Genomic DNA, 11,161 nt, shown 5'->3' on the forward strand with positions numbered 1-11,161 from the left:
TTGTGCTTGAACAAACCTTTCAGAGGACAGGGGACACGTCTTGGAGACCTACAAGCAGAAGTCCACTTTCCACTGAACAGCACTCTGGGACAACCAGGACCTGTCTAGACTGAAGGTTTGGATCCAAATATGAACAGTGTAGGAAGTGAAGCTACTGATTTTACTTGTGATGATACTTTTAGCAAATATCATTTCACCAGTTATGATACAATTTAGTCTTGATATTTAACTTTAAATGGCACATGACAAAACACTGTATCCTACAAATGAGAGAGTTATAACTTATACAATATAAATAATATATAAAAAAGAATGAAGACTACATCTAGTACAACGTTGAGTCTGTGAGAGAGTGAATGTAGCTACATTAGCAAAGAAGTTTCTCCTGAGGTAAAGCAACAGAGTAGAGAGGAGGTGAAGCATCTTCAGGGAGGCTGCGAGAACTCGCGTCTACCCGAGGTTCAGAGTAGACAACTTTGTCTGTGTCAGCACAGGGGGAGCTGGCTTCTTGTGGCTTCTTGTGAAGCATGGATGAGGTGATGGTGTGAGGTGTTAGTCAGTGATTTCTTCAAGGAGTTCAGGACATCTTCAGCCAGCAGGTCTACTACAACATACTGTAGGATTTGCATTTAGTGAGACCAAGATTATTCTTTCAACAGGACAATGAGCGAGCATCAGGTGACCTGGCCTGAACCATCACCTGACTTGAACCCAAATGAGATGGTTTGAGAGTAGTTGCCAACAGAGTGATGGAAACTCAACCTTTCCAGGTCCCTGTCTCTCAAAGCTGAATGAGACACAAAGGTAAAATAACTGCTGCATATTTACTAAGTGTAAGCTCCTCACAACCAAAACAGGCTGAGAATGTGTATTAATAAATACAATATACAAGTTGATGAGCCTGAAGAAAAAAAACTGTGGGTCATGTTTAAAGGAGGAACTCATTATTTAGAGAAGTTTATGGTTTTAAAAAACTAACAAATGATGCTCACTGATAAATCCATTGGTTTTATTGGTGCAAACTAATGTTTCAACATCACTGAGTCTTCACAGAGTAAAATCATTAAAACATTAAAACAATAAACATTAGTAAAACCCAACATCTACATTTGATGGACTGGATGACCAAAAAAAAGAATTTTAATCTGTCAACCACTTTATAAATCATAAAAGAAATATATTCAAAATCTGAATCAAATGTAAAAACACAAACACAAAACTCAACCTACATGAAACATGACAAGTTAAATTCTTCATTGTGGACTTTCTGGTTCATAGAAATAAGGAAGTAAAGAAGAAGGAAGAGACAGCAGAGCCTCAAACACAGATGATCATATCACTGCTTCTTCTTTCTGAGTATCTCACTCTTTATCTTACTTGTCATTCTCTCCTTTCATCACATCGTTTTTAGTCGTCGATTAATATAATTTCTTACTTCCTCAAAATAAACTGAAAATTGATAAGGAATTTGGGGTTTTACAAAATTGTACATATTCTAATTCAGTTCCAGTGAAGTCAAGTGGAACTTATGAAAAATCAGTCCTGCATGTAAACAAGTTAAAGGATGTAAATGAATAAGGAAGAAAAACAAGAACTGAATTGATTAATGGCCATTTAAACTAATCAGCTTTTTTCTGACTAACGTCTCTGAGCACAGTTTTCTGCCCAAATGTGACCTGTTTATTTCATATCAAAGATGTTTTAGTATTTTTGTTTCTGTTTCAGCCTGTGTGGTAACTGGTTTGGAAATGTGACTTAAGTGTCTAAGCAAAAGAGAAAAACTGTAGCACTACCTGGTGGTTTGAATGTTGTGGTGGACAGAGGTCAGTGTGGGACAAACATGCACAGTAGGTGTGGAGATGTGTGGTCTGTGTGTCCATGCTGACCCCTGTCCACCAGAACCATCAGTTGGTGTTGATGTTGTGGTCGATTGATTTTGATAGAAAGAGTTGAGGAGAGTGGAGATGAGTGTGTTTGAAGGAGGGACTCTGTCTTCTAGAGAAGTGACAAGTTCCTGGTTTGACAGTGAAGAAGGAAGAGAGGCAGCATTAAGTCATCAGAGCCTCAACATGGACGTTCATCACATTTTAATCTGCTTCTTCTTCCTCTGTGAGTATTTTTATTTTCTAGACTTATTTGGATTTTCTGAATGAGCTTTTTCTCTTAGTTTTAATGGAGGTTAATTTAGTCACACACACATCAGCATTGCTCTGTTTGTTCTGTCTCTTCCATGTCTCAATACTATGCAGCATTAGTGCAACTTTTCTCCACTTGCTCTTCATCATAACCTAAGACTGTCACTGGGCGTCTGTCTGGACATGACTCACTTCTTAGTGAAAAATGGTGATAAACTGTGCAGCACAAACACTGTTTCAGCAGAAGTTCCTCTTTAAATATGTCACGTATTTAACTTTAACTGCTGTACAGTAGAAGTAGTAGTTTTTCAATATGAAAACTATCAAAAATGTTAATTATTTTCAGTCTTTTTTTGTGTCTCAGTTTTTATCTCTGCTCCTTCTGTCTTTAGCATTTTCTTTAGCTGTTTTCTGTCTATTCAGTGCTGCTAACACACAAAGTAAGTTCCTGTTCACGCTAAGTTTTTCACAGTAGGTTCCTCCCATACACAGCACACCACTTGTGTCTCATTTAGGTTAGTCCAGCGTCTTCTTCATGGATTGTTGCTTGTCCAGCTGTTGTCCTCTGAGTTGCTCTAGTCTCAGCGAATTAGCTCCAGCAAAACCACAACATTAACACCAACTGATGATTGTGGTGAACAGGCTCCAGGCCTTCTGTGACCCACAGGGAATAACCGGTTACAGATAATAGATGAATGTATATTGTTCTTACTGCTTTTTCCTTAGTTACCTTCTTGTAATTTTGTACTTTTTTCAAACTTGGCATCTCTGTTTTAGCCTGTAACATAGGCATCATTGGTCTGCACACATTTCTTGCTCACCTCCTCACACTAACCCTGTCATCTGATGTAATCAACAAAAAACAATATGGCTCCTCACAGCTTATCTAAAAATGGAACTAAAGCCAAGGTCCTCAAAAACCCAGTTATGACCCAGTTATTCCAGATGAACTTTACCACATTACAACAATGCTTGAAAACACACATGGTGAATTGACTGGGAATGTGTTGCATGTCAGTGCAAAGTTCGGATTGTGTAGTTTAAAGTTAAATTAAATTGTTCTCAAATCTACAGCATTTTAAAGATGGTTTGTTATATTTCATCACTGAGTGATGATTCGCATGATCTCAGAGATTCAACCAAACCTCTTAGTTTACCTCCTTAGAGTTAAAGAGGAAACTGTTCCAGCTTTGTTTCACGTAACCTAAGATAAACAAACACTATGAAAAATTAGTGGCAGCTTTTTTAACTAACAGAAAGGTATGGTTGTTTTATGCAACACATTTAAAACTTTGATTCTCGTGCAAAGAGGAAATACTGTGACAATGTGTGCAGGAACAGAAATATCAAACTTTAGGTCACTGCCCACATCTCCAGTTAGTCTAGAAGTTCAGCAGGTCTGGTCTGAATTCTCAGTGTTTTTCTCTTCATTTATTATTTCTACAATGTACAATTTGAAAGACACATCTCAACATCAGGTTCCCAGGTCCCTGTCTTTCAAAGCTGGCTGAGACACAAAGTGGCCACATTGAAGAATCTAACATTTAAAATGATTTGCTTTGTGTTTGGATCTTAATTGTTTAAAGTCAATAAAATAAACCCAAAAAATATTAATTGAAAACAGAGACCGACTCCCAACATTAAAAGCAGTGTGGAAAATCAGCCCAATCAGACAAGTGAAATATAAACTTAATTTTTACAGACACAGTTTGTGTTCAGCTAATATGTAAAATGATGGACCTGCTTAAAGGGAAATTTAAAGAAGAATCTTTAGCTACGTACATTGTTTTTACTCCAGTCTGAGATTTTGATCAGTTTCTTCTGACATGAGGCTGTTGAGCAACAATCTTCCTCTACACTGTTCAAATGTTTCAGAGTTGATGCGCATCTTACTCTCCTTGTTTCATTTCATAGCACATGCAGTGAGCTGCCTGTCAATGTTATTACAGGTTGCACCAGCCTATTGAATATCTGTGTGGGATATATGTAATGTGTACAGGACACAATTTATTGAAAGAAGAACAAACAGACCAGCCCTCTCACACTGAGACAGACTGACCCACTAGGAGAATTCATGAGCTTCCTAGGTTGTAATTCACAAGCTACTACACTAAACCAATTAATAACTGTGATAGATAAAAATGGTCACTGTAATGTTGACAAGCTTGAATGAGATCAACACATCTGTTGAGGCACATGTAATAATAACTGATTAGGAAAAGAAATCAAACCACAAATAGTGATCACATGAACACAATGACAGACTGAATGACTGAAGGGAAACAAAATGATCAACATCACTCAGTTAAAACAGACTCAAACAGGTGGATGAGAGAATTTGACATTTTCTAAATCTTTGACAGAATCAAAAAGTGTGACTGTAGTAGAAGTGATGAGCTCTGTGCTCAGTGTGACTGTGTGGAAATGTAAAACAGGAATCATCATCAGACTGTAGCATCTTACAGGAAGATAGTAACTATTGATTGTTCATCTTTTCAGCAGCTCTGCAGGATGGAAACACTGGTCTCACCAATGCAGAAATCACCACTCGTACAGGAACTGAAGGAGGAAACATCACAGTTGGATGCTCATTTTCTTTCTCTGGAAGCAGGAAGTTGTTCTGTAAAGGAGGCTGTACAACAGGAAACATTCTCATTGAAACAACCAGTAACAGAGCTCAGAGCGGCAGATACAGTATTGAATATAAAGAAGGATTTTTACAATCACATCAGACACACATGTATGTGAGCATCACACAGCTGAACAAGTCTGACTCAGGATTGTACAGGTGTAGTTTGGACAGACCTTGGTTCAGAGATCCACATAATGAGTTTGAGATCATTGTCACAGAAGGTGAGTTTCTACTGAAAGTTCTGAAAATGTTCCTTCATGTCTGTGAAGCTGTGAGAAAACTGACTGTTCTCTGACAGCTTCTCATGTTACAAATAAGCAGGTAAAATAAGTGCTGCATCTTTTCATCATTAACAGTAAAAACAAGCTAAACTACTAACAGCTAATGTTCTACATGAATCAGCACAAGAGCAGGTGTTACCACTTCCAATCTCCTGTTAGTGGCTTATTCAGAAACATTGGTACATTTGCTGAACCTCTGTCAACATGTGTGGATGATCAAAAACTAGAACTTCACTAACACAAAATGTAACATCAGCTAAAAAGAATGATTTACTCATCTACCAGCAAGAACTAGTCAGCTCCACATCCATCTTGTTTCCTTTTCTCTCTTTTAGCTCTCACTAACCAGTAACAGCCAGTCTGATGTTCTTCTCTGCACAGTCTCCTCAAACGTTGTTTTCTTGCTGCATCTGTGATGTTTAGTGAACACCTATGGATGAACTCCATGAATGGATGTATTACAAGAATACTGAGCTACAGTAATCTCACAATTGAGGCCTGTTGTCAGGACGACAGAAAAGCAGTTCATCTTATTAACATCATGAGGAAAACAGCATCTCCTCTGGATCATTATCTGATTGTTTCATTGTTCACAGCTTCAACCTCTTCACCACCAAGCACAGCTCTACAACCTTCAACAACATCACGAACATTCTCTTCATCATCATCCTTTGAAACCTACAAACAGCCTGAAACTGGATCATCAGGTACATTTAAAGTTCCCTCTATAATTAAAGTACTGTTACTCAGCACAGAAACATGAACATGACCCTCAGTGACAGTTGCTGTAGACCTGATACAATGATGCACTAAAGAAAGTAAAAAGTAAAAATGCTACACTGCAATATCAGTGCATTATTATGTGACCTTTAAAACTCATAAGATCATAGTGAGATATGGAGTCAAAACATGAAACGAGACTTTCTAGAGCGAGTGGGGAGACGCAAGGTTTCTAATGGGGAGGAGTGGAGTATGGTGCTGGCAGAGTAGTTAGGTCTTTAGATGCAGAGGTGATGAGTAACTTGAGGAAAGTGTAGGGAAATGGCAGGAGGAGGGTCCACTGGGGAAGATGTAGTGGTCTGGATCCGTAACACAGAGGAAGGTCTGGTAGTGAGCGTGTGGAACGTAACCGTGATGAATCTTCAATCCCTGACATGAAAACAACTCCAAATTCCTCTTTAGTGATCAAATTCTCCAAAATCTGAGCTCTGGGCTCCGTAAAAAGTAGAAAACAGATAATCACATGACTTGGTAAAACAAACGTGTGCATGATTAAAGCATAGACATAACGTGGTAAATCCTCTTCTTAGATTGACGTGGTTACAAGAGCTCGTGATAATTTTGATTCTTTAGGGACATATAACAATACTCATAATCCTTAGTCACACACGCGTCGGCAAAAGAGAGTCAATAGGAAGCAGTTACTCACAAAACCAGAGTAGCAGCAGAGTCAGGTCAGAAAAACGTTGCGTGGTCTGAACCGTAGACAGTAATGAGGATTTCAATGAAGGCTGGAAAGTCACAGATGATCTGGCAGCTTGGTGAGAGGACTGAGGACGTATATAAGCAGAGTGGTGAGAGCAGGTGAAACTGATTACTGGTGGTTGGTTAAACAGGGAAAATGTGACGGGACCAGGAACAGGAAGTGGTGGTTTTTCTTTGACTGTGGTTTGATTTGCATTTTTTGCTAAAGCCTTTGTTTAAAAAGGAGGAAGAAATTGACAGTAAATGATTCAGACTGAATATACAGCTGAGGAGAACTGGAAGTGAGCTGTCAGTTTAGATGTGACCTGCACCTGCCCCCCTCCCATGAGCAATGCTGAGCAGTCCTACACACTTAGAGGAGACAAACTTTGAAGCAGCAACTACTTTTTTCTTTGCATTTATCCATTTATACTTACAAGCACATTTAGATTTGCAAGTTTACTGAAGACGTTAAATCTGTTGGATTTCTTCATTCACTCATTTGTTAGATTTTATTTTGTGTGAGAGTTGAAGTTTAAAGGCTACAGAGGGAGTTTATCTAGTATCTGACCTGCCAGGCTCAGAGGAGGGAATAGATAACAGATAGTTAGAAAGACATTGAAGCTTTCAGGTAGAAATCCCAGACATAGAAGTGATATCATCATAATGTCATTGTGACAGTGGTTTGTGGATATAATGTAAAACATGTTTAAATTATGTGAGATAATTTGAGATACGTGATATAACAATCAAACATTGTGGTCTCTAAAGTCTTATTTATTAGTTTGAGATTAAAGTCTTTGATATTTGTGTATTTGTTAATAGAAATCCTTCATCCTCTCTCCTCTTTCTCACTCACCTTCTGTGTCTCTTGTTCAGTTTCCCTCCTGGTTCCTTTGGTTCCTGTACTTGTGGTGGTGGTGGTTGTAGTTGTGTTAGTTGTTGTTGGGCTGCTCCTCTGCAAAAAGAAGACAAACGACTCTGATGGTGAGTTATCTCATGACAACAGTGGAAACACAAAAGACATTAAGCACTTTTGTTTGTCCTCCACTAAAATTCAGAGACAAATATACGTTTTACTGCATCACATTTGTTTGATAGTTAGAGTTATTTAGTTCTAGATGCAGATTGTAATGTAAAATACCCTGTTAGTACATAAAGTGGTAAAAATCAGCTCCATCTTTTAGCAGCTGCAATATTAGTGATGTGGACATGTCATCAGTAAGAACCATCCAATAATATGATGTTCTATTACATTACATGTTATATTTGGACAAATAAACTGCTGCTTATACTTCTATACTATTACTTAAAGTTTCTCATGCAGGACTTTCACTTGTAATATTGTAGTTTTACTCAGTAGCAATGATACATTTACTTTTTACTTCTTCCACCACTGCTCAGTGATGCCATAAACATGGTGATGATCAATAAAATGTTTTCTCTATAATCACATAAGTCAAAGTTAAAATTTGAAGAAGTAGAATTTAAATCGAGTACTGAGTTTGTGTACTTTTACCACCTCTGTCTCTCACCATGATCTGTATCTGGAATAATAACTCATTTAAATGTGTCTGTTCCACAGGTTTGAACATGAGGGGAATCTCAGACCAAACCAACATGGAGGTGATTTTAAAGCTTTTTTCCTCTGTTTCTTCTCACTGTCAGCTCTTTTCATTAGTCTCATGTCCCATCGACTGGGGGTGAACATAAAGGCCTCACCCCCACCTGCTATTGAATAATCAAAACGTTCCATTTTCTTTTCTTGCTTTCAAAAAGACAGAAGAGAATCTGGACTTTTTGTAAAGATGGATTCAGAGAACTCTAAACAACTTAATGTTGTAGATATGTTTAAATCAAATACAGACAGATTGAACTATGGCAGAGATGTAGGATGAAAGAAAACCAGTGTTCAGTCACATTTTTCTTCCTTGTTGAAACATTCTCCCCTAAATCAAAGTGAACAGAGTCTAACATCACCCCTCATACTGACACTAAGCTCACTGGCAAATGAAGCATGTTTCAGCTCCTGTTTTCACAGGTTTCCTCATGTGCGAGCTGATCCCACACTGAAATCTAATCTCTTTCCTCACACTAACACTAAGCTCAGAGAAGAAGCACAAGTCAACCAGAGTGGAGGGACACAATCAAGGGAATGAAGCATTTGCCGCTTGCATTCACTTTGTACTAAGTGAACAACTCTTCCGTTCACTTTCTTATGTTGCAAATTCATTTGCACATTTCAACAAAGTTCTTCAAAAAAAATCAGCCTGTTCAATGAACAAAGCTCTTTTATTGACTGGCAGTTACTGGTTAAGAAACATTGAGTTTATAGATGTTCAGCACCAAATGAGACAAAACAAAGTGATTATAGGAGACAAACAGAGTTTGAGGGACAAACATCTGTCTCTGGGCCTTAATTGTTCCCGTTTAAAACATCACCTGTACAAATGTATTGACAGCTCCTGTTTTCACAGATTTCAGCTGTTCTGTCATTTCCTGTCACGTCTGTAAACTTCCTGTTGTTTTTCTTTGTTCCTTCAGTTTTCCAACTATGAGAACTGTCCACCAGCCTCCACAGGCCAAGACTCCACCTACCAGAGCCTCAGTCCAGTAACCAGGGACCAGGACCAGATCTACTGTTCACTCACACAGAAACACTAGTGATACTGTCTGGGTTTTGTTTCTGTGCAGCTTCATGCTCTGGTGTCACAGTATGAATATGAGGGAGCTCCAATTTAAGATCCAAGTTATTATGACTTCCTGGATGAATCGCTGTGGTCTTGGACTAATTTGGAATTTTAGTCACTTCTGTTCTTCTTCTCTTTTCAACACAAATATTATATTTTCTAATTAGAAATTCAAGTTTGTAAATGTGTCTTTTTAAGGGTTTCAATGCTTAATTTTGTCTTTAGTCACTTTTAAAATGTTTAATTCAATAATGTCCAGAGGAATCAGCTCTAGTGTCCAGACTTCATATATGAAACAGGCTTTAGAGAGAGAGGAGACATGGACGATCAAGAAACTGCAGGTGTCTCTCTTTGTGAGTCTGTGTCAGACAGAAGAAGAACAGAAAAGGAAACTTTAATTTACAAAAGAAATAAAAACAAAAAACACAAAAATTGTCTAATCTCCATCAATCAGAGATGAGCACCGTGTTTATTATCTCTGAAAATGTCATTGTGATTTGCTTATGACAAAGGACTGTGTTCCAGAAATAAATAAGTTGGAAAAACGTAACAACAAAACTCTTCCGCATCTTCCTATGCACTTAAATCTATAAAAAAAAACAAAGAAAAAAAAACTTCCTCTTTGCTCTTTCTCTCACTTGCATCTCGTGAAATGTGAACACTTTTTTGATAAGACTTTGCTTTGATGTTTTCTCCTTGACTTAGATTCTTTCTCTTGTACGTCACTTTTAAGTTGCTTTGCATAAAAGCATCTGTTAAATGACTAAATGTAAATGTAAATCTCATTGAAAAATCATAAATTCCATTGAGGTTCCATTTTTTTTTTTACATTAAGCTATTTAATCGATTTCTCCTGTTTTGTTAAATGATAAACAATTTTGAAAAATTAAAAAGAAAAAATTCACTTGTGAAACAGCAAAACCACCTCAGAAATATCTATTATAAGTATCTATATTTTCACAATATTTGAGTTTAAAATACCATGTAAGGCACAATTATCCTTAATCAATAGATATTCTACATTTTCTGAAAAGAAAACTACAGTATATTCATCTACATCAACAATTAAAGCTTGTGAAAGAAGAGACAGGGACACCTACAGAAAGGGACAGAGAGACGGAGACAGAGAAGGAGAAAGACAACTACGGGAGAGAGAACACACAAAGTTAATGTCGTACAGTGGTGACAAACAAATGTGGGGCAAAAGGAGAGAAGAGAGGGAAGAGAGGAGCTCAGTGCATTGGGGGGTGGGTCCCCCAGCAGTCTAACAATGTGCAAAGTTTGGAGAAAAATGGGGGGAAAACATGGAAACATGAAATGTATTTCTACTAGAAGTACTTTCTAAGTAATTGATTGACAAAATGAAGCTCTTTGAAACTTTAAGCTCTATATGTCTGGGAAACACCAGGCACTGCTCATCAGGTGGTGGATGCCATACACCATGTGGGGGCAGCATCATCCTGTGGGTGGGCTTCTCAATAGGAGGCACACAGCCAAGATCATGTTGTAGTAGCTTCAGGACATGTCTCTGATTGTCCTTAATTGGCTGCAATTACTGCTGAAGGCTTTTCCACAAGGTCCAGAATAAAGTAAATACTGTACTATAAATGACAGATTTCACTTTACAGTCTGAAGACCTCTGGTCTAAGTGTCTCATGAACAGCCATGACATTTATTATGGGTATGTTAATAAAAACAATACACTGGTACTGGTACATGCACTAAAATCCCGGTAATGTGAGAGACCTCTCTGGGTAAATATGTGGTCTGAAGGATACAGTCATTACTTCACAGTGTTTCCAGCACTGTGATGTTTGCTGCCAGACAGATTCTGCCCCCAATCGACTTCCCTGTTGTTGCAGTGTCTCTGTCAAAACGAATGAAGTTAAATCCATCAAGCTGCACGTCCACATCCTCAGAAAGCCAAGTCCCTGTGAAGCAGAACAGGCTGGTTTGCCG

At 38.0% G+C, this 11,161-nt stretch overlaps 2 protein-coding genes across 10 annotated transcripts in view; both read left to right on the forward strand.

The window, feature by feature from the left end:
* LOC137100591 (class I histocompatibility antigen, Gogo-OKO alpha chain-like) overlaps window positions 1–11,161 on the forward strand; it is a 122,871-nt gene that overhangs the window by 50,710 nt on the left and 61,000 nt on the right. The window lies entirely within an intron of this gene.
* Window positions 1,306–9,243, forward strand: LOC137101036 (triggering receptor expressed on myeloid cells 1-like). 2 transcript variants are annotated; one of them, XM_067478870.1, is made up of 6 exons: window positions 1,306–2,109; window positions 4,635–4,988; window positions 5,645–5,755; window positions 7,392–7,499; window positions 8,098–8,138; window positions 9,057–9,243. In XM_067478870.1, exons 1-6 carry the CDS (start codon window positions 1,965–1,967, stop codon window positions 9,174–9,176), a joined length of 879 nt encoding a protein of 292 aa, XP_067334971.1. In that variant the 5' UTR covers window positions 1,306–1,964; the 3' UTR covers window positions 9,177–9,243. The 2 variants fall into 2 exon arrangements, with proteins under 2 accessions (XP_067334971.1, XP_067334980.1); XM_067478879.1 differs by having other exon boundaries at window positions 1,336–2,109; window positions 4,638–4,988.

This window comes from Channa argus, chromosome 1 (assembly GCF_033026475.1).
Source record: "Channa argus isolate prfri chromosome 1, Channa argus male v1.0, whole genome shotgun sequence".
Lineage (NCBI taxonomy): Eukaryota > Metazoa > Chordata > Actinopteri > Anabantiformes > Channidae > Channa > Channa argus.

Bases quoted from the DNA above. Each gene is read 5' to 3' on its own strand.
- LOC137101036 (XM_067478870.1), top strand. From the start codon at position 1,965: ATGAGTGTGTTTGAAGGAGGGACTCTGTCTTCTAGAGAAGTGACAAGT. The intron at 2,110-4,634 runs GTGAGTATTTTT...TCATCTTTTCAG, and splicing joins AATCTGCTTCTTCTTCCTCT to CAGCTCTGCAGGATGGAAAC. The intron at 4,989-5,644 runs GTGAGTTTCTAC...CATTGTTCACAG, and splicing joins TGAGATCATTGTCACAGAAG to CTTCAACCTCTTCACCACCA.